The sequence below is a fragment of the Vigna unguiculata genome, chromosome 10 (genome assembly GCF_037176805.1).
Source record: "Vigna unguiculata cultivar grain cowpea cultivar isolate G323 ecotype 2 chromosome 10, ASM3717680v1, whole genome shotgun sequence".
Lineage (NCBI taxonomy): Eukaryota > Viridiplantae > Streptophyta > Magnoliopsida > Fabales > Fabaceae > Vigna > Vigna unguiculata.
This window is the reverse complement of record NC_140801.1, coordinates 47413385-47437860: the sequence shown is the minus strand read 5'-3', so window position 1 is coordinate 47437860 and position 24476 is coordinate 47413385. Positions and strand designations below refer to the sequence as shown.

At 27.9% G+C, this 24476-nt stretch overlaps 1 protein-coding gene, 3 non-coding genes and 1 pseudogene across 4 annotated transcripts; 1 reads left to right on the top strand and 4 right to left on the bottom strand.

Moving 5' to 3' along the window:
* Window positions 1-1691: 1691 nt before the first annotated feature.
* On the top strand, window positions 1692-2499 carry LOC114167227 (brassinosteroid-responsive RING protein 1 pseudogene; annotated as a pseudogene).
* A 15520-nt stretch (window positions 2500-18019) lies between these two features.
* On the bottom strand, window positions 18020-18092 carry TRNAA-UGC (transfer RNA alanine (anticodon UGC)). The gene has a single exon. It is a non-coding gene; the product is annotated as a tRNA-Ala (tRNA).
* Window positions 18093-18420: 328 nt separating this feature from the next.
* Window positions 18421-18493, bottom strand: TRNAA-UGC (transfer RNA alanine (anticodon UGC)). The gene has a single exon. It is a non-coding gene; the product is annotated as a tRNA-Ala (tRNA).
* Window positions 18494-19701: 1208 nt separating this feature from the next.
* Window positions 19702-19774, bottom strand: TRNAA-UGC (transfer RNA alanine (anticodon UGC)). Its single transcript has one exon. It is a non-coding gene; the product is annotated as a tRNA-Ala (tRNA).
* Window positions 19775-21944: 2170 nt separating this feature from the next.
* EDA8 (Putative membrane lipoprotein) lies at window positions 21945-23907 on the bottom strand. Its single transcript, XM_028050945.2, has 3 exons — window positions 23528-23907; window positions 23226-23281; window positions 21945-23010 (listed from the first exon to the last, which is right to left on the bottom strand). Exons 1-3 carry the CDS (start codon window positions 23675-23677, stop codon window positions 22401-22403), a joined length of 816 nt encoding a protein of 271 aa, XP_027906746.1. The 5' UTR covers window positions 23678-23907; the 3' UTR covers window positions 21945-22400.
* Window positions 23908-24476: the final 569 nt, after the last annotated feature.

The following is a 24476-nucleotide window of genomic DNA, read 5'->3' as shown; positions in this document are numbered from 1 at the left end:
GAATATAATTATTAGATTCAATTGTTAAATAGATTATAATTATTTAAAATATTATTAGAATATAATGATTAAATATTTTATAAAAATATACTCATATTTCTAAAATTAACATTTAAATTTAAAACATTTAATTTATCTATTGTGTTTTAGATATTAAAATCTAAAATGTTTTAAATTTAAATGATTATTTTAAAAATATTAGTATTTTTTTATTTCTAATATTTGTAATATTTTTAAATGTTAAATTTAAAAATATTAGTGTATGTAGAATATACTTGTTAGAAGAAAACATTTAATAATTATATTTTAATAATATTTTAAAATTAAATAACAATTGACTCTAATTGAAACAATTAAATAATATTTTCAATTAAAATTTAATCTAAAATTATTATATAATTAATAATTAATAATTTAATCTAAAATTACATTCAATTTATAATTAAATTTGATAATTTATTATTGAATTTAAAAAATAATTAATAAAAATTTCAATTATAATTAAAATATTAGTATAACAATTATTAATAAATTAAATATTGATCTCAATTCAAAAACAACGAAATTGTTATATTTTAACAAAAATTGACATTGAATTGAAAAAAATAAAGAATACATGAATTAAATGGAGTCAAAATAAATAACACGTATCGGTGATATTGACACAGATTGTTATGTGAATAATTCTTTTAAAATTAATAAAAAATAAACAAAAGGAACTGACACATAATATGAATAAAATTATCAAAAATTAGACCTATTTGAATGCCTAAAAAAGACTAAATTAAATAAATGCGATAGAAATAAAAACAAAAAAAGTATTTAAGTTCAATATTAATTCTTCATAATTATCAATAACTTCTTTGTTAGATGACCAATAATGGACATAGAACAACATTTATCCCAAAACACCAAAACTACATGATTACCATAATTAATCTCACAAACGTGTTGAATATAACGACAATATTCATTCCAAGACTTGTTAACTAATTTTCATTATATATTTAGTAAAAATAAACTTAAGAATGTTTAGTTAATTTTATAAAACCATCTAAGTAGTCCAACCCTTACTATATTTCTTTTTCGCCACACATAAAAAACAAACACAGCTCAAGTCCAAAAACATCACCCTAATTCTTTACTTGCAAACCCCTATTTCTTAGCCAAACATAACCTACACACATCTTAACTATACAATTAATTTAATTAGACTTATATATAATTTTAATTTAATTATCACTTTTTAATTGTTTTATACACTTATTTTATTTACAACAAACAATATATAACATCATTTATTAACCTCTGATAACAAATGCTCAATCTATGCGAGTATAACAAACAATTAGTATTTCATCAAATCAATCTTTTATTCTATTTTCTAAGAATGTACCGAGCTAAACAAATCTAGTGTATCTTTATTAACACATACTGTAAATGATTTAAAGACTAAACTCGAATCTTAACTGTAAATACGGCGAATAAAAATACCATTAAAAAGTAACATTATTTTAAAATGAAGTAAATAAAATTATTAAAAAAATAAATCATTAATGAAATCTATAAATATGTGATAGTTAGATTATATTCGCGTAGTTGGCAAGGGACCTTTCAATAATTGCCCTACGCACTATGGTAACGTATTTTGAAGTCTTTTATTTATTTATATATAATAATAATATAAAGAAGCTGCCACTATTATATATTCCACACTCGCTTCCCAATATCGAAGCTTCTGTTCCTCACTTCTCTCTCTCTCTAAAGACACACAAAAACCGCGTCTCCGACATCAACATATTCTTCTCCGATGGGTTTTCCGGTGGGTTACGCCGAGGTCTTCTTCCCCAACCCCTTCCTTCACACACTAGCTTTCCTCGGCCTCCTCCGAAACTTCGTGTTCTTTCTCTTCCACCTCCTCGGACTCTCCGACTTCCTCGAAACTGAAGTCGCATGGCCGGACCCCCGCATCTCCGCCGCAACCGCCGCAACCGCCGCCGTCTCCAGGCCTCCCTCCGTGTCGGCGCTACTCATCCGGGATATCCTTCCCGTCGCCAAGTTCGGAGAGTCCGGAGAAAACTCCTGCGCCTGCGCCGTCTGTCTGTTCGAGTTCTCCGAGGAGGAGGAGATTCGCTGCATGCGGAACTGCAAACACATTTTCCACCGCGCCTGCGTGGACCGTTGGATCGATCACGATCAGAAAACATGCCCTCTATGTAGGACCCCCTTTGTGCCTGATGACATGCTTGATGATTATAATCAACGCCTCTGGGCTGCTTCTGGAATCAACGAGTTCTACTCCGATTACACTTCTTCCTTCTGATTCTCGATTTCTTCAACTTTTCTTTTTTCTCTCTTTTTATTTCTATATAATCAATCATGAAAGTGAATTGTACATAACAAAGCTAAAAAATAAAAGAAAATTTTGAACCATTGCATAATGCAATGGATACACACACTTTTTCACTTACTATAATAATTATCATTAATTATTAATTATTAGTGGTGTTATGGAAATTTCATCCACTACTATAGTGGCGGCTCGTGTATTATTGAATATAATCTCTGTACCATGTAGTTAGTAGAGGATTAAATTATTATTTTAATTATACTATATTGATTCCTAATACTTTTCTGAAGCTTCATAATTTTTTAATACAAATTTATATCAATCTTTTAGGAATGATGATATGGAAGCTTTCTACATGCATAGCTTTCAATTTCAAAACGTCTCTTTAAATTAGAATATTTTACATAGTTTTTGTTTGGTTATTGTAAACATTAGATTTGAGGAAGTGTTAGAAAATATCTATATCCATAGATAGTGGTTTAGACAGATATATCTAAGAGTAATCTTTTTGTTTATTTGTAGCTTGAACAAACAATTTATTTTCTATGCTTTTTAAATAGTAAAAAGACTAAACAGTTTTTTTCTCTTTCTTAATTACAATTTTTTAAAAAGGAGGGAGTAGCTTTCGGCTTATAAATTTTCAGAAGGACTTGACATGCAGTTGGTGGCTTTCACTTTTCTTTTTCTCTTACTTTAATGGAAAATTACAACATGAGTTGCTTAGGAAAACTCCTTATTAATAAAAATAATAGAAAAATATAAATCTCACAATATATAAATTCTTACTTATATATAACAAACTCTTTTAACTTAAAAAATTCATGTTAAAATATTACTTTTATTTACAAGAAACTCGTATAAACAACTTTTACTTATGTTCTTATAAAGTAATTATAGCCCTTTCAATACAAACTACATTCTTCTCTTCTTCTTTTTTATATTTGTGTGATTTGAAGAGCAAAATGTAGCTTGTTCAATTCTTGTTCAATACTTGTGTAATTACAACATTGAAGTTAGAACTAGAAAATTTCTAATTATATATATATATATATATATATATATATATATATATATATTAAATATATAAAAACTAATGTTAGTTTTGCACCTATGCTTTACATTTGAAGAATTAAGATTTATTTAATTTTCAATACATCCAAATTAATATTCAGAGATAGAAAAGTAGTGGTTAATAGATAATATTATTTATTGTTTTTAGCAATAACAGGCGTGTGCAAATGATATTGTTCTATTAATTAATATACTTTTCTGCACTCTGAATAGTCAGAGTTCTAAGTGTGACGTAGTTGAAGAAAGTGTTAAATTCAGTTTATGCAACCATTTCTGTGGAAAATAATGATCGAAAGAACGAAGGCAATCTAGAAGAAACCAAAATTATTCATAAAAAAAGAAAAACCAAATGGTTGATTATATTTAATTACTTCTTTTATATTCATAGAAAATATATTTTCATATCTGTGTCCTTAATTATGATATCATTTTCTATAATATAATGAATACGTTAGATTTTTTTTTCTACACTAATTTAAACTTTCTAACCAGACGCGTCTCAATGCATATTAATCTCTTATTTTCAGTTTAAATAAATATAAATACAATGCCATCTGGGAAAAAAAATAACACGAAGAAACATGTGACAAATGAATTTAATTTAATTTAATTTATATTTTCAAAATATCATGATTCTGTTTCTTACAGACGATAAAGTAAAATCCCTTATTTAAACATTATATTGAGACAGCTTTTACTATGATGTTAGTACAAGTTACCAGACAGAATTTTGGTTTCGGCATTTGTGCTTCTAGTGTCAAGGACATGACATGACCTAATTATAGTAGGGTTGAAGTTGGACTAACATAAAATATTTGTATCATAATGTTCTACAAATATCTCAATTAATTTGTAAATAATAATAATAGTAATAATAATTACTGCAGATTTTAATGCTAAAATTCAAAATTGAAAGTAGCTGTCAAAAATAAGTACCAGAGAAGTTAAAGAAACTTTCAAACAGTAGAAATTATTTACTAAAAAGATTCTTAATTTGTTTAAAAGAATTTCTAGACTTCTTAAAGGAGAAGTTTAAGTATTATGCTGGTAGTATTACTGAAATTGTTTTCTAGAAAAATCTTAATCTTCTTATTACAGTAAGTATGTATCACTATCAACTTGGGCTTTCATTAGGGCTTTGGACTGATAAAATATCAAGGTCGAAGCCCAAGCCCAACTAGATCAGTACCTTTTATGGACTTGACCCAAAAGATCTATTCCGGACAATTCAACAGTATAAAAAAAATCATAGGTTAAGATGAAATGTGAAAATTTATATCTTTTCGATGCTAATTCGAAACAATAGGAAACAATAGAACTACTAAGTTTTTAGTGAAATCTATTCAAGAAATATGAAGGACTGAGACTATAAAATTATTCTCTAACATAAAAATTTATAATTATAAAAACATCTTCAAAATCACCTGAAAACCAAATTAAAAATAGGATAATGATATTTTGTTTTAAAATGAGTAAGTCAACCAAACCAAAATCAAATGAAACACCTTTTTCTATAAGCACTAAAATAGTTTTTATTTTATTGATTAAAATTGTTAATCTCTGTCAAAAAAAAATACATACCATTTATACACATTTAAAAAATGCTTTAAGGAAAGACAAACTAATAAGCCAGGAATTTAACTCATATAACTTTTTAACAAAAACTTTCTACTTAAAATTTTTAAATTTTTAACGTAATAAATTTATAAATTTTCATTTTATATTATATTCAACTTTCTATTTTTATTTAATATATTACTCAAACTCACATTTAGATTCTCCATATTTCATAACGAAATTTTCATTATTCAATTCATCTTTACTAGTTTGAATCGAACATTGTAAAGTAATATTGTGAGATGATAAAAACTTATGATGTACCGATACTTCAACATAGGTTACATATTCGTGTATAATACCAATACTTATCAATGACGTATCTAATTAATAAAGTCGTAGTACAATATAATACAATATTTGAATAGTGACCAATTTTAGTGAAAAAATAATTAGTTATTATATAATGACCAAATTGAGAGCTAAAATAGTTTAAAAAAATTATAATTGGTCTCTAAATTGATAATTAAAATAGTTTCAATCATGAATTGGTTTTAAAATTGGTCACTAACATTAGCTATAAGGTTTTGACTACCAAAATAATTGATCTCTAATTATAAAATTTGGATTCACACATTAACAATCATCATATCTTTATTTGGTTATAAGAATTATTGTATACTTTTCAATATTCATATATCACATATCTATTATATCCTATTATTTTGAAAATAAACATATCAACGTATCAGATACGTATTGTATCCTATACACATATCGTATCTGTACATCATATAAACTATTTATGATCTATAAATATAATTAATTTTATGAGGTTACAGACGTTTAAATTCAATTTTCTTCTAATCATTTCAGAATCATTTACACGTTTATCTGAATCAAGTTGGTTGATTGAATCAATTAGGCATCCTATATTTCCAAACTCGATGACATAAAAGGAATGTAATGTATATCAATTAAGGAGTTAAACTTAAATTTCATATGCCAATAAGAACACTTTTAACTTTCCTAATGTTATTAAAATAGCAAACATAGAACATGGGGAAGCAAAAATAGAGATGCTGTATTCGTTTACTTTATTGGGTGTTATATTCTTCTCTTGAATCCTGTTACATAGGGCCTTTTAGTTGAATATTGTTGTGTTAACTTTCTGATTGATGTTACCTAATGCTACTTAAAAGGGTAAGTTTTATGAAGAAATGAGCAACACTTGAATTGTGATGTTGGCTGAAACCAAAGATGATGTTTACCAGTGCCAGCATGAATTGAAAGAAAGCGACACTTGCTATCTCCAAACTACCATCTGAAAACCCTTTTCTTTCTTTCCTTCACACAACTCAATATCATTAATTAGCAAACTATAATCACTTCTTACCGACCTAACTATAAATTTTAAGCGAAGTAGAACTATCGGATCAATTTCAATATAGGGACCTGTACTCGTCCGAACTAGTTTTAACTATTGGTTCTGATACCACTTGTTAGGTTTAAGAAGAAAGTTTATTGGGAAGATACAACACTAATGAGACATGAGTCTGACCATATAAGATATTAACACCACTCTCAACCTAAAACTGTAAGGCAATGGATTTATGAGTTTTTATCGTTATATAATGCTTCACTTTCTCATTTATAACCAATGTGGGACTCAGACTCACACTTTGATTCTTAACATTTTCCTATTTGCCATCATGCATAAAACTTATATTATGCTTTTCTTATGTTCATCTGCATTATACAATTATTTGGTGAGAATTTTGACAGAGGAATAATGAATTTCCCACAACCTAACTTTGGAATCCTCAATTTGACAGATACTTGAGCCTTAAACTACAGACAAAAACAAGAGCAGAGATAGAAAGCATTTTACAATCAAATATTGTGTGAAATACAGAGGACACTAACGATTCGGGTTCCATATGTGGAAAGAAATCATTCAGCAAGAGAGAAAATAAAGAATGTAATGAAAATCCTGCAGTTATATGATCAAATTTGGACTCACGGTGTTGGAAAGTGAAGTATGAGTTAAGAAAACACTCAAATGAAGAATCTTTATGAGTTAAAATCCCCTTTACAATTAAGTTCTAAACCTTTTTTTTTTGTTCAGTTTAGGATGAAGAGAGAATTTTGAGGAGGATTCATGCACATATATCTCACACCTTTAGTATGTAATTTTAGTTTTGAACATGTGAATGTTCATGTTGTAGGTTTCAGTAGTTTTCTGTACAAGGCTGAAGTTTTGTCCTGTCATGGCAGATTCTAACATTTTAGACGAGTGTGCTTAGTATGCAGACATCATGTGCTTAATAAACAGACATCATGTGAGCATTTCTTAATTTATTAGGTTGTTTTTGTCCCAAAGACAGTTAAGTTTGACACTGTTCTTCCATATTTCTCCCTCTATTCCGATTAGAACTATGAACTCCCAAAGGAAAGTAATGGGAAAAAGTAGCAACCTCTGAACCCTAGCCTTGGAATCTGAAGAATGAGGTTAATTGTAAAAAACAGATTTTTATCTTTGAAGTAGTTGAATGATATAATAATTGTAGGGTTTTAAAGGAACAGAGTTGAATTTGAGAGAGGTTGAGGCATTATTATTGTGACTGCACCCTATGAAATCTACTGGTTCTGCCTTTCACCATTGTCTGTGTAAAAGGTTCATCTCTTGGGGAGATCAATTTCAGAACCCTCTTGTCTCCATCAATGAGAACAAAGGATCTCTCCAGACACAAAAGAGAAATCATGATCAGAACAAAAAACAAATATAAATATGTTTTTAATTAATAGTATTGTAAATTTAGTTTTATTTGAAAGACATGTCTGAAGTTATATTATTTATAAACAAATCAGAGATCCATCTTCTTGTCTCTAAAGTCTATATTTTTATCATTGTTTCAGTGACATTTTAAGTCTCGTGATTTAAATTTTTATAACATAAAACTTTGTTCTCATTTGAGTAATAAATAATTAGCTCATTTAAGAATATTTCATAAAAAAAAAAATAGCATTTGAAATAGTTAAATTTAATAAAGGAACACAGTTCACACTTAAAGGAAACCTGTCACCTGCCTAGTAGGTGGTATTTGAGTTTTGAAATTTTGAAATGGATAAATCATATTTAGGTAAAGCCTTTTCTATATTATATTTACGTAAAAGTCTTGTTAGTTCATTTTCATCTTTCACTATACATAAAAAATATATTTGAAGTGAAGATATTTTGTAATATATAAATTTATTTTTGTGTCAAAGTTATTAAATGAAACATTTTAATATTATTTCTGGTTGAGTGAATTTCGAATACATATTGTTTAAAGATAACAATAACAAATATACTACATTTAATAGATTTAAGATTTATATCAACAATATTTGTTATATGCAAAATATTATTAAATTGGAAAAATTAATAAATACTGTATATTTCAATTATATTATATGATTTTATAAAGTGACATATAATCCCCATTTTTAAATTAAATATATTATATATGACAAATCTAATATGTATTTGATATTTGATTTTTCATTCTGATAAAAATAATATTTAAGAATTAAGAATTAAAAAGTGTTTTTAATAATGAGTTTTTGGATAATTATCACTTGAAAGCATTTGGTGATATACTTTCATAAACACTTCCTATTATTATTCTTTTCGGATTATTTGTGACATTAATTAGGTAATACTTTTGATTAGTTTTGACTTTTAATGTGATTGTTTGTATACTTAGATTATTTCATGTATTGATATAATAGGGTTTATATCCTAATTGAGGTGGTTATTAGACCTATTAATTATGGAATGTAGTAGTTCATTTTCCTTTTGCTATGAAATCTTTTAAGAATATACAAATACTTACAAATTTAGCTTTTTAGACTATGAATGAAAATAAACAAATACAGTGCGAACATTATTTCCTCATCTTTAATCCCGGGTTTGTTTCAGCATGTTTGTTGTTTCTACAAATGAAAAGAGAATGACTTGTTTCTTTCAGGATATCCTTAATTTTTTTACTATTTTATTGTGCATAATAATAATACTAATGAAATAAAAAGTATTTAAAAATCATATTAATGAAAAAAATAATATAATATCTAAATAAAATACTAATAAAATTAATAACAATAATAATCATTGCAAGAAAATGTCTCATTAACAATTAATTTTAGTGATCAAATGTTGTTAGTTAATGTAGTGAATGTGATATTTTTTGTAGTGAATAATTAATTAAAATAATATAATTTTATTAGACTTTAATATTTAATTAAAATTATTTTTAACCAATTAAATTTTATTTCAAATTAATTACACTAATTAATTTTTTATTTAAAAACTAATTATTCATATTTTATTTTCAATTAAATTTAATTAATTACTTTTTATTTTAAATAATTTTAATTATAAGAGTAAACTTGTAATCTTACTTTTTCATCTATCAAAATATTTTTTTTTTATCTATCATATCTAGAGATGTCAAAATGGGTTATAACCTGTGAGTCAACCTTACCTATCACAAGTTCGGCCGAGTTAATTTAAAAAAGAATTGGAAATTTTGATATGGGTCAATATTGGACTCGGCCCACTAAGAACCCAACTCACTCGGGTTAAATCAAACAAAATTGTTTCATCTTATTAAGATATCTTGAACTCTACTAATCATTCATACTCATATAGAAGAGAATGGTTAGGTAGTGAGAGTGGCAATAGGTCATGTCATAAAAATGATCTCGAGATTCTTATAACCGTAACATGGATTAACCTTGTGTGTGAGAGTTCGGTAGAGTAGTGTAATACCACCACAAATGCATAGCTTCACAAATTTAATCAAGTGCGTGTATTTGGATAAATTGAGTCTAGAAGAATTTGATTTAACTTGTATTTAGATCTAACTTATATTCAGTGATTTTGTGCTTTAAATTTATATATGTTATCTTCTTTTTCAGGTAGCTTACCCTTTCTTTTGTTTTCCTTGTTTGTTCAACCTATGGTTTGTCCTTTTGTTTTTTCTTAATTACCATCTTAATTGACGTGAGCAAATGAAGAAGCAAGAATTGATCCATATTAGGAAGGAGAGGATGCAGCAGTCTAGTCATCAACTTTTTTTTCCTTTTTGTTAAATCTTTCGAGGAACCATATGTTGTTTTTTAATATATTTATCTAATCTTTTCATCACATCTTTTGTAGAATAGTCATACTTTCTTTTCCTCTGTTTTGTGAATATCAATGATATGATATTTATTTAGTACTATTATATTATTGAATGAAATGTTACATATTCAAATTATAATAATTTATTTAATGTAATTCAAGGAGAAGGATAAACTATTTGAAAATAAATGAACTAAAAATTTACAAAATCATACTTTGGAAATTAATTATAATGCTTTGAAAATAATTCTATCTAAATTTCTCATGTAATTGTGCATTTACTTCTCAAATTAAATATTCAAATTGTGAAATTTGTAAGAATTATAAAAAAAAAGAAATTAATATGTTATGAAATCTTCTGCAAAAATCACAATAGGTTGATAAAATCTTTTCACAAAAAGCATGTGATAGATAGATGAAAAATTGGCTATACTGAATGCTTTCAAAATTTTCTTCAATTTTACAGAAATATTTTATTCACCTTTTGTAACTTGTTTGTAATATATGAAAAGGTTACATTAAAAAGATTTGTAGACTTATGTTATGTTTAGGTTAAAACATTTTTTTAATTTTTTTATATTCTTTATTAATTTTATGATTTATTAAGTGTTAAAATACAAAACATAAATATTAATTAAGATAATCATAGTAATAAAAATAATTTATACTAAAATAATTATAGTATCTTTTTTAAATATATTATTTAACTAAGCATTAATTTATTATTTTTTACATTCAAGATAAATAATATCTAATTCAATTTTGTAAGCCATATTTACTAACATATTATGAAAAATAATTTTATTTTATTTTAATAACCACCATTTCTAGTAAAGATATTATTTGAAGAAGAAAATAACATGATTTTGTTATATTGCATAATGTATAAGTGTTTTTCGTTTTCAATGAAGGACTTTTAATTAGTATAATCGATATATCATAAATAAATATTTTATTTTGTTTGAATTGGTAAGAACAATTTAGATTTAAATATATTTTACATCTTTGCGTATACACAGTTTTTTTTAGTTTTATTTTAATATTTGTAGTCTTGTACTATGTAAAAACCAAAGTTGATAGCAAAAATTACATCTTTTAAATCTATAATGAATAATTTAAATTTTAATAGAGTGTTTTATTAATTATTAATAGTTTTTAACATGGTATTAAGATTATTTAGAAATAAAAGTAAACAAAATATATTGGAGGCAACTTATAATCTTCAGAACATAAGCAATTCATATAGTTTCCAGGAAACAAATTTAAATGACAATTTGTTATGGTAATTGCTTACAAAATAAAACAACATTGTACCAACATATTTTACGAATTTGAAAAGGAAAGTTTAAGTAAAATAGAAAATACATATTTTATTATATAAAAACTGCAAAGGTTATCTATTACAACATATTTTATTATATTATGTTTTTATTTTTACATGAAATTAAATGAGTTACATCAATGTTTTATATGTGATTAGAGGTAAGTGAATAATGTAATTAGACTATTACTAGGGTGGTAAAAAGTTATATTTATTAACATAGTGTATGTATTGAGTTATTTCAAAGTGAAATTTTAGGTTCCTCTAGTAATTAGATGAGAACTTGTCCAATTATAAAAGTATGTTCCATTACTATTGGGTTTATGTGAAAAAACAGTTGCAAATTTTTTTATATACTTGCGACTATCTATGCTTGTTGATATTTTTATTTTATTTTTCTTAATTTAAAATGAAATTATTTAAAAAGAAGTCTTTGAAATCTAAACTTAAATAAAAATAATTAATTTTAAAATACAATGCAATTAAAATTGCACACTGAAATATTGATACAAATAAATTATAAATTTTAAGAATATTTTTTAAATAATTTCAATTTTATAAGTCTAAATAAAAAACTTTAAATATATAAAATAGAAAAATTTAAATTATTTTTTCATGATTAATATTCTCTTTCTAATAATTATTTTATCATTTAAATTTTTCTAAAAACAAAATTATCTAACAATGATAAATGAATAATGAAATATTCAGATGAAACATTCTAGTTTATTAATTTTATTATTAATTTTAAGATACTGAAATTAGGATGTTAGATATATATTGAATTAATAAAATCAGTTCATATTATTTATGAAATGTTTTGAATGATTATTTTTTTATATTTATTGATAACATTTAAAGGAGTTGTTTAAAAATTTATAAATTACAATTTTTTTGGAAAAAAAAAATCCTTTTTCTTTGAACGTAATATCTTTATATAATCATGTAAATATTACTGATAATAAATTTATATGTTTGTAAACATTTTATTACTCATTAAGGGATATTTAATAAAGCTACTAGAGTTGTTCGTGGGGGAAATATTTTTTACTCAAAAAATTATGAATAACTCACATTGATTGAGTAACCAATTTTAATGATCTGAACCAAACAAAGACTTATGTGTAAAAACTATCTATAGTGATCGTATTGTCTGAAACTAAAGTTTGTAAATTATACTAAAATTAAAACTAAAATTGGTTAATACTTTCGTCAAACCACTTATATATTTTCTTTTATTACTTTTGTATTTTTGTTTTGTTTTGGGAGACTTTTGATCATGGAAATTAATAACTACTTCCTTAACTTTTCAACTTTTGACTATTTTTTATATAAGAATAGAAACAATTTCTACCTATTTAATTATTATTATTTTTTTAAAGATTGTCTTTATTTTTTGGTATAAATACACATTTGGTACCCAAACTTTTTTGGAAAGTTCAATTTGGTACCCGAATTTTAGGAATGTTCAATTTGGTACCCAATTTTATAAAGAGATTCAATTTGGTCCTCTCCGTTAAGTTGGAGTTAACACCGTATCCGTACAGGACACGTGTCAAGCTATGAAAATTTTACTTTTCTTTAATTTTTTTTCAAAAAATTATTTTTTTTTCAAAAAATTTAAAAACTGTCACGTGTCAGTTTATCATCGTGCCACGTGGCAGCTTACAATCATGACATGTGGCAGTGTAATAGTTGTTTTCAATTTAGTGCCCTAATTTAAATTTTTGGTTCAATTTAGTACCCAAATTTTTTAAAATGATCCAATTTCGTCCTTTCCTATTTGAGACCAAATTAGTAAATAAGCTTAATTATAACTTATATAAACATGTTAAAATAATTGTTTTGAATTTATACATCAAATCACTACACCTAAATATTCAAATTATTTTATTTTGTACAAGTGTAAAAAATTTCATGTATAAAAAATTACAAAGGTTAAAATGTAAAAAATAAAATAATTTAAGTATTTAGGTGAAATGATTTGATGTATATATTAGAAAAAGTTATTGTAACATGTATATATTGGTTGTAATTAAACTTATTTACTAATTTGGTCTCAAATGGAAGATGACGAAATTGGATGATTTTAAAAAATTGGGTACTAAATTGAACCAAAAATTTAAATTGGGGTACTAAATTGAAAACAACTATTACATTGCCACGTGTCATGATTGTAAGCTGCCACGTGGCACGATGATAAACTGACACGTGGCAGTTTTTAAAATTTTTTGAAAAAAAATTATTTTTTTTGAAAAAAAAATAAAAAATTTCATCGCTTGACACGTGTCCTGTACGGACACGGTGTTAACTCCAACTTAACGGAGATGACCAAATTGAATCTCTTTAAAAAATTGGGGTACTAAATTGAACAAACCAAAAGTTTGGGTACCAAATTGAACTTTCCGAAAAAGTTTGGGTACCAAATGTGTATTTATACCTTTTTTTTTCTAAGAAAAATCCTAGTCCTTCACCGTCAAAAATACTATTTTTTTCTTAAGTAGATAAAATCACTCATTACTTACATAAAAGTATGAAAAAAAAAATTCATCAAATGTTTATCATTTTCTCCTTTGTTATCTATTTTAGATAAATTATGTTAAGAATCATTATAAATTTTGACATCTCAACTATGATAATGTCTCAAAATCCACCAATTATTTGTCCTCACATGAAAATTTATTAGAATAAAAAAATTAATATAAAGCATGAGGATCACAACAAACTCATTTTACACTCAATAAACATAGACAAATTATATACATTATGAAAAATAATCTAAATAAATACATAGAGGCAAAAAACATTAAACCACTTACATTATTTTCCATAAACAAAAGTATAATGATTCCCCTCACGAAAAATATGAAAAATTTTGAATTATATATGCTTACAAAAATGCAACACGTGTCATCTTCCTACAAGATTCCAAGGAATCACTCGTCAATCCAAGAAACCATGATAAACTAAAGTAAAATCGTTCTCCAACCAAAGCCTTCGAAAATCCTCCCTCTAAAGCATAAATGGCTCCCACAAACTTAGCTTAAATATAATTTTGCATCCCTAAAAAAAGCGAAAAAACTACCCACACATTCACCCTGATTTTCTTTAAAAATACCAACAGATGTAATTAAATTATGACAACCCCTGATTACACCATCAATATTCACCTTAAGCTAATTAGGAGACGAAATATTGTATATATAAATGAAACCACCCTACCTCCCTTTTGAATATTGAAAATTTCAACACAAAAAAATCAGAGATAGTATTACTCATGTTTGTTAGATTTATTTTCAATCATACACACCAACTCTTTAATTTAAAAAGTAGTAAAAGTAAAAGCAATTGAAACCCGAAATGTACTATGTTTTCTTATTCTCCAAATCATCTAGATAATTGTAGTAATGACAATCACTTTAATTACTTTAACCAAATTCAAAGATAAAAGCTACAAATCCAGAAAAACTTTCTTCAACCATTCCTGTTTGCAAAGTAATAGAAAAGTGAAAGAACAAATGAAAGAAAAATTCAACATTATTCCCACACAAAAAACACACAACATAAAACTGCACCCTTTTTTTGAACACCCAAATTAATAGGTATGTTAAACTTTAAGTTAATTTGTATTAAAAAATAGTACGAAACTTAACTTTGCATATATCATAAAATTGTGTAATTAAAATGACATTTAACCAACTACAGAAAGCTTATGAAGTTCTACAAAATTTTAACCAATGAAAACAATATCTTAGTTTACCAAAGTTACCAAATCGCACAAGTAATAAAATGGAAAGTTCAAGTATCGTTTCCCAAAATACTAGTGCAATAGTTTACAACTCTTGTAATTCAGAACTCAATTAAACAACAAATTTCACAAAAACAAAAACAAAACTCTTCTTGTATTTTTGTCAAACATATGTTATGCAACAATATATGATAAAAGACTTCACTAGAATTGGGTTTCATGATTCAATTCAAAACAAAACACCAAACAATATACTTCTAATTTCTTCACTAGCATTCACACATTTGAAACAAGTTGTAGTGTCTTACTGGCAAGTTTAAACTTGAATAATAAAAACCCTATATCTAGCAATTTCTATTATAAGTTCATATTAATTATCAAGATTTTGTTGTTATGAATGACTAAATATTTCATATCTATGTCTAGCATGTGAAATATATTAGTTCTTCTATCCTAATCAGGTTTACCAAACTATATTTCAATCAGCAGGTACTCTCACATATGCAACCAATCTAGAATATGCAGTTAAAACAAGAATAGAACACAAGAGTGATGAAAAAAAATTATATTTAATAGTAGAATTCAAGAAGAGTTAAGAATACATTACACACAATCCCGTGAATAAGGGAAAGGGAGATAGATAATCTTTAACATTCTGAATACTAAAATAAGAATAAAGATGAATGCCTCCATCCTTTAAAATGTACCTCTACATTTTCTCCTTTTAGGTCAAGTGTCATTCTCCCTAAAAGAATTATTTTTCTCTCTCTACCCAAAAGGGGTGTTTATTTCCCAAAATGGTTGTTCATTTTCGAATTGGATTGGACATGCAACTTTGTAATTAATTTGTATTAGAGTAACTAACTTTATCAATATCTCATCTTACTAATAACTTTGATAATTAAATTCTATTGATATTTTTCTTAATTTCTTTGATATTCTCACTTATCTGCAAAATATTACATATATAAACCAAATACTTATCTTCTCCAAATTTATTAAATAAAGCCTAAAATATCCAAAAAGATAATAATAAAATATCAATAAAAAATAAAAATAAACAAAAAATAAAATATGATAATGCAATTTATGTCATTCAAGCCATGAAGGGTGTCTTCTTTCAAAAATGTGTTCTTGAACTTAATACTATAAATCACAAACTTATCGAACATATCATCTTAGGTATGGCTAGTCTCATCCAAGTCGATATAGCATACCCAATTCAATTCATTCATATATGTGTTTAGGTATAAACTAGTTTTAATATGATAAGATCCAACTTTTAATTTGAAATTAAATCATGCCTAAAACACCCATATTTTAATAATAACATATCAAGTGATGAGTTTCTAACAAGACATTCAAAAGATTAAATGTGACCTCTCGACATTAAACAAATCAAAATAATGTAAGAATGACTAGAAGTTATGTTAGTTGACAAAAAACGCATCTTAAAGATGTTCTTACATAGTGTCAACACCCAATTATACCAACCATAAGAGTTTACATGTTCAATATGGTGTTGGCAAAATAGCAAAGAAGTAAAATATTTCCTTTATATGATATTTTGAGTGCTCTCACAAAAGGTGTCACCATAAAATCAAGCATGATTCTATAAAGACATTGACACATAAACAAACAACAACATCATGAAGTTACAATAGTCCAATTTAAGATGTCTATAAAATGAAGTGTATCCATGCAAAAATGACAAATGAAACAAACTTATCAATGAGATATAAGTAAACTACGTTAATTATGCAAGCAAGAGAGAATCAAATTTTAAAGTACTTAAAATATTAGTGTGTATGATAGATAATTTAAAGAAAGCTTATTTGTAAAGTGAGACTCTAGAACAAAAAACATTTATTTGTACATCCTCTTGAAATTTATTTTTTCTAAGCTAATAAGTTTCTATTATTTACATAAGAATGATTTTGTGTAGTTATCTTAAAATAATATATTAGTTCTTATATGTAATAATCTTATTTTTCTAAAAAAATGAAAACTATAATTTGAGTCTATATAAATAGTATTGCTCATTGCAAGAATAATATAAGGAAAATGAGTTAGAATTATTCACACAAATAAACTTGTTGTCAACAAGTACAACCTGCTACATAATTATAGCATAACCAATAGAATAAGAAAAGAAAAAATATCATGATAATATGTACCTTATTAGGGTCTCACCATTGATTAGATAAAAAACACTCCAAGTGTGTTAATATGTGTGTGTACCAACCGACCCATATTTATTAATATTTATAGACCTTGAAATAAAGGTCCAAACAAGTGAATGATTCGAGTATAAGATTCATATAGTTAACCACCATGAAATAAGGAAAAGAAAATATTCAATAGATATAATATATTGTATAATAAAAGCTGAATCCATTTCGAAATAACAAAACAATCAATAATATGTATTATTATTCATAAGCCTAAAAGTACTAGAAATATATGTCATCAAAAGGATTATAATTATCACAAAACCTCTTACTAAGGTGAGCGTAGGAGAGTTTTGGCAGGTGGATTTTCCTCTTGTGCTGATCACACATCAGAGTTCAAGTCAATGCACGCTCGGAGACTGCTTTCCCAAACTCTTCTAAATGTTAGTTCTATGTTAATCTTCGTTTTTAAAGTGTTTTAGAAACATGATTAATATTTTTTATTGAAAATGCTATAGAGTGTGAAAGAAATAAAATGAAGAAAACTACATTTGACGATATGTTCGTCACACCAAAAAGAAAATAAGAAACTACATTTGACGAGATGTTTGTCAAGATAAAACAAGAATAGAAATGGAGATGCAGGGGATCGAACCTTGTGCCTCTCGCATGCAAAGCGAGCGCTCTACCATTTGAGCTACATCCCCTTTGAAAGGCATCATTAAAAGTGTAAAAGAGTCTGGCAGGTGGATTTTCTTCTCGTGGTCATTTAGAATTCAATCACACATGAGAGTTCAAGTCAGTGCACACTCGGAGACTACTTGGCCAAACTCTTCTAAATGTTAGTTGTATGTTAATATTCGTTTTTAAAGAGTTTTAGAAACATGATTAATAGTCTTTATTGAAAATGTTATTGAGTGTGAAAGAAAAAACAAAATTAAGAAAACTACATTTGACGATATGTTTGTCAAACCAAAAAGAAAAAAAGAAGCTATATTTGACGAGATGTTTGTTAAGCTAAAACCAAAACACAAATGGAGATGCAGGGGATCAAACCCTATGCCTCTCGCATGCAAAGCGAGCGCTCTACCATTTGAGCTACATCCCCTTTGGAAGGCATCTTTAAAATCGTTGATTGTTAATTCTGCGGTTTTGAATTTATTGATACTACTCTTAATAAGAATTCGAGGTTGAATATATTCAACACTAGTAAATGATTATTTGTACATGGTAATTCTTTTTTATAACATACGTGTATATAATTAAATTCAAAAGAATTAATGTTTTTTTTTCAAATTAATATACAATCCACTAAAAAATATCATTTATCTTTAAAAATTAGTAATTTAAAAGACTAATATCTTTGTTATATATGAGGAATGTCTTATCCGTAGAAATTGCAACAAAATGCCTTGTTAAGGATAATTATTTTGCCATGATTTTTTTTAAATTTGTAATTTTGAAGTCTCAAAAATGAAAAATGTAATGTGAGACTATAAATAGTATTGTTCATTGCATGAATAATATAAGAAAAGTGAGTTAGAATTGTTCACACACATAAACTTGTTATCAACAACATGCTACATAATTTTAGCTTAACCAATGGAATAAGTAAAGAAAAATTATCATGATAATGTGTACCTTACTAGAGTCTCACCATTAATTACACAGAAAACACTCAAAATGTGTTAATATGGGTGTGTACCAACCGACCCATATTTATTAATATTTGTATACCTTGAAATAAAGGTCCAACAAATGAAGGATTTGATTATAAGATTCACATAGTTAATTAACCACCATGAAATAAGGAAAAGAAAATATTCAATAGATATAGTATATTATATAATAAAAGCAGAATCCATTTCGAAATAACAAAATCATCAATAATATGTATTATTATTCATAGGCCTAAAAATACTAGAAAAACATGTTATCAAAAGGATTATAATTATCACATAATAAGTTTTACTCACAAATACCCACACAAAACCTCTTACTAAGGTGAGCGTAAGAGAGTCTGGGCAGGTGAATTTTTCTCTCGTGGTCATTTAGAATTCAATCACACATCAGAGTTCAAGTCAATGCACACTCGGAGACTGCTTGGCCAAACTCTTCTAAATGTTAGTTGTATGTTAATCTTCGTTTTAAAGAGTTTTAGAAACATGATTAATAGTTTTCATTGAAAATGCTATTGAGTGTGAAAGAAAAAACAAAATTAAGAAAACTACATTTGATGATATGTTTGTCAAACCAAAAAGAAAAAAAGAAGCTATATTTGACGAGATGTTTGTTAAGCTAAAACCAAAACACAAATGGAGATGCAGGGGATCGAACCCTGTGCCTCTCGCATGCAAAGCGAGCGCTCTACCATTTGAGCTACATCCCCTTTGGAAGGCATCTTTAAAATCGTTGATTGTTGATTCTACAGTTTTGAATTTATTGATACTACTCTTAACAAGAATTCAAAGTTGAATATGTGCAACACTAGTAAATGATTATTTGTATATGGTAATTCTTTTTTTTATAACATACGTGTATATAATTAAATTCAAAATATTTTTTTTTTCAAATTAATATACAATCCACTAGAAAAATATCATTTATCTTTAAAATTTAGTAATTTAAAAGACTAATATCTTTGTTATATATGAGGAATGTCTAATCCATAAAAATTACATCAAAAGGGATTGTTAAGAATAATTAGTGTGTCATGTTTTTGTTTTTGTTTTTAATCGGTAATGATGAATTCTCAAAAATGAAAATGGTAATATGAGTGTATAGTATTGCTGATTGCATGCATAATATAACAAAAGTGAGCATGCTACATAATTGTAGCAAACTAATTGAATAAGAAAATAAAAAAAGACCACAATAATAGGTAACTTACGAGTGTCTCACATTATATATGTTACATGGTTTAGTTTTATCTCATATTTTATAATACTATATCAAACAATATTTAACTTTCTTTTCTTACTTAATAGGTTCTCTATTATAACAAATTTTCCTCTTCTTTTTTTAATTTCTTTGTTATTTCCTCTTTATTTTTATTTGGAGAACAAAACCTTGGTCAAAATCATGAAATCATTCTCTTGCATTATAAATGTTAAGTAATGTTGCCAACAATAACGACCCTTTCTTAGAATATCTCATGCGGGAAGTTTTGCAGCAAAGGTTTCTCCGTTTTTTAGGTAAATGCTTTGGTCATTGAATTTGTTGGCAATTGCAAATTGATCACACTTTTGTCATGCTTCCTTTCTCACACATTCCCTGCTTTGTGTTGCTCACCAAGGCAATGAGTAACTTCTTTATGAACCGATTATTGAGGTTGTCTTTTCAATTTTCACCGTCGTTAAATGGTGCACTATTTTAACTATTTTGATGATTTAGTATTAATGGAATATTGATTATAAATGATATGAAAACTGAAAGTTTAAGGATAAAATAAGGTCACAAAACTTGAAAATAATAATAAAATTAACTCAAATTGATTTTGACAACATTGAAAAAGTTATAAACATGTGCATAAGTTATTGCTATGTTCAGACCCTAGCAATGGAGGGTGGCCAAGTGTCACAATTTGAACTGACAAAAGCAGATAACCACAAATTCTTCTCATCATACTTTCTTAGACTACACTTTATCGCTTATAAAAAAAAATGTTATGTATAGGAAAAAAAAGTTAAATTAGTTTTTTGGTATTTATTTTATAAGTTTTATAATTTAAATAATAAATACTAACTGGTTTATTAACATTAGATTAAGTTAAAACATAATTTTTTTTCCTATGAAAATTTTAAATACATATTTTTACATATTTTAATATATTTTTGTATGAATTTTAATAAAAAGTCATTGATTAACAACTTAATACATATTAAAACTTTTATTTCCATTTCACCTCCTAACAAATATTATTGTGTGAAGTATTTAATAACATCTTTATTAAAATTAAGAGGTAGATATATTTTAATTGGCTAATAGAAAAATACTATTGACTTGTACTTAGCGTAATATTAAAACATTGTCATCTTAATCTTTATTCATACCTTTAACCTCATATACAAAAGATAAATTTCCATACGATGGGTACATTAAAAATTAAAATAAAACTAATTTCTTAAAAGAAATTACGTTTAACATATGATTACTTTTTCTAGAAAAACATGAAATTCCTTCCAAAATAAAAGGTTTTCAATAAATTTTAACTTTAAATAAATATGATTTTTACTATACATGATATCTTAAAACTAAACATGTTTCGCAAGCCAAAAGTTAGCAAAGATATTAGACAGTGTTAAAAGAAACCACTAACAGGGCACATGCGATCTATTGAGTTTATCGGTTAATTATCTTAATTCGATAATTACATTTTCATCCTTTAGATCTTCGTCAATATTTTAATAGAAAGAGTCTAAATAAAAAATAAATTAATCATTATCCAAAATTCATTTTTTTTCATGATTATCATAATTATTACTTGAAAAATAAAAGGGTAGGTAGGAGTATCAGAAAAAGAATTAAAAAGATATTTTAAATCGGAGAAAAGAAGTAACTTTCAAAATATGCTGCAAAGTGGCCCACAGTATATTTATGCATGGATATAACTGCCAATTTATAAAGTCCAATCCTCCCCTTCTGGATAAAGCTAAGTTATATTAAATATTAAAGTGAAAAATAAAAATACACTAAAAAAACACAATTTACCAAAACACCCATTCCTTTCAACCCCACACACAGTTTTTACGGTCCACCTCATTCACACTGGAAAAAAACCCCTACCGTCATTCATGTTGGCAAGGCTAACCTCACCCCTACTCCCCCTCCTCCTCATGTGAACCCAAAATTAGCACCATTATTTTCATAACCCTAAATATCCCATTCCAACAACACAACACCCAAAATAATACTAATAAAAATAATAAAAAAGACAAGAACAAATTACGATAATCACAAAACACATTCAACCCCAACCCTCGATCTTACTATATCACTCTCCAATCTTCGCTTCTTCACATCAGGGATTTCAGCGACCTTGCTTTCACAGGCTTCCTCGTTCTCTTCTTCCCGCTATCATCCTCCATCACCACCACCTCTTCTTCGTCATCATCATCCTCCACATAATCAATAATCCCCTCATTCTCCATCTCCGAAACCGACCCACCACCAACCTCACCGCCACCCGCATTATCATCGCCGCCACCACCCGGCTCCGCCATCGTCGAATTCTCAGTCCCAACCACATTATTCTTGCTCCCTTCCCCGTTCCTATCGCCTCTCCGTTTCCCCCACGACGGTCCGAATCCAGAATAGTAGTAGAATTCATACGGGTTCGAGCTGGCCGCAGCCGTTCCCGCCGCCTTCTTCCCCGCGCCCCCCCGGGTCTTCACGCGGCGAGTCCCACCTTGCGATTTCTTACTGGTGTAGGAAGCCAGCAGAGACAAAGACAAATGCTGCTCGCAGAATGATTGCCCTTGTCTGGCTTCATTCTTACATGCCCAACCCTTCTCGTCAATCCCTTGGCAAGGGTTCAACACAGTGGCATCCAGCCGCGCCACCACCTTATCATTATCATCATCCTCGTCAACCACCAGACGCGCGTTATCGTTATCATTATCAACACTGTGACGACGACCACGATAACAACGATAATAACGATAATGATGATAATAATAATAATAATAATAATAACAACAATGGTTAACACCACCCCGATAATCATATGCATGACCACGATAACAAGGAGGAATAATAAATAAATAATTGGTAAGAAAAATAGAGAATTTGAGTTTGTGTATGAAAAAGAAACCCTAACCGAGTGGGGATTACATGCGTACCTTTGAACGGCGGCGAAGGAATGGGCATTGTTGTTTGGCGCGGTGGCGTGGTCGAACTGGAGAGAATGAAGAAAGGGGAATGGTGAGAAAGGAGGGAGAGATAGAGATAGAGATAGAGATAAACCTAATTGGGAGTTAGAAGCGAAGAAGAAGAAAAGGAGGAGAATTTAGCGTGTGTGAAGAAAGGGGAACCCTAAGAAATGGAAGAAGAGGAAAACCCTAAACGGGAAATAGATCTAAGCGGAGAGGGAAAATGGAGGCAAAGGAATAGAAGGAAGAGATTGGGAGAGGGAGTAACTAACCTGGAAGGAGTCATAGTGAAAGGGGATGACATCCCATGGCGACTGGTTCAGCTGGCACACGTGCGTCTCCACCGGAACGGAACCACCTTCTACACTGCACGACGACGAGAACAGAAGAGGGGAAAGCTTCGCGTTCTTGCGGATCCTCATCACCCAGATTTTCTCTCACCCCGATAGATACCTTTACGATACACACATATATGGATTCTCTGCAATCTCGGAGGAATGGAATGGGCATCGACACTGCTTCTTTCCTTTCTCTTCTCTCACAGATCTCACTCTCTCCCTCACCTCCACGATAATCAGGGTTTTTCCTTCGTCTTGCTTCCCCTTCCATTCATATGTTTCTGTTTCTTTTTCCCTCTGACCATTTTACCCTTAGGTTTTTCCTTTATTTACTCCCCCAAAGGAACCCCTGCCGCTACCCACAACCACGTCACTCTTCGTTGTCCAAACCCTATTTATTTATTTCTTTTTTAGGACTCATCACCTACACACACCCCCACAGTTGCACCCCCTGCATCCCCAACCATCCACCCTCAATCAACAAAATGTGGATGGATAATCCCATTAATACATTAATATACGTGTTTGTTCGCAATAGCATTCACATTCACAGCCAAGAAAAAGTGTTTTAATATATTATACAAATTTTCTCGGGAGTTAGAAATGTAGGCGCGTATGTTAGACGCAGGAAATCATAGCCCTGCGTGCGGTAGGAGTGGCCAACAAGACTGGCCCACAGGAAAATTGGCTGGACCATTGTACTTGATAGGGTCCCATTTTAGCCTAAAAGGATGAACGGTTCTGATGATGGAAAGAAAAAAAAAAACGAAACTAATAGACTTAAGCTGCATGAAAAAGTGTAAACTTTGGGTATCTGATACCAAAACAAAACACCTTCATCTTCGCAATTGCAACACCACATACGTGGCACCGAAACCTCGAC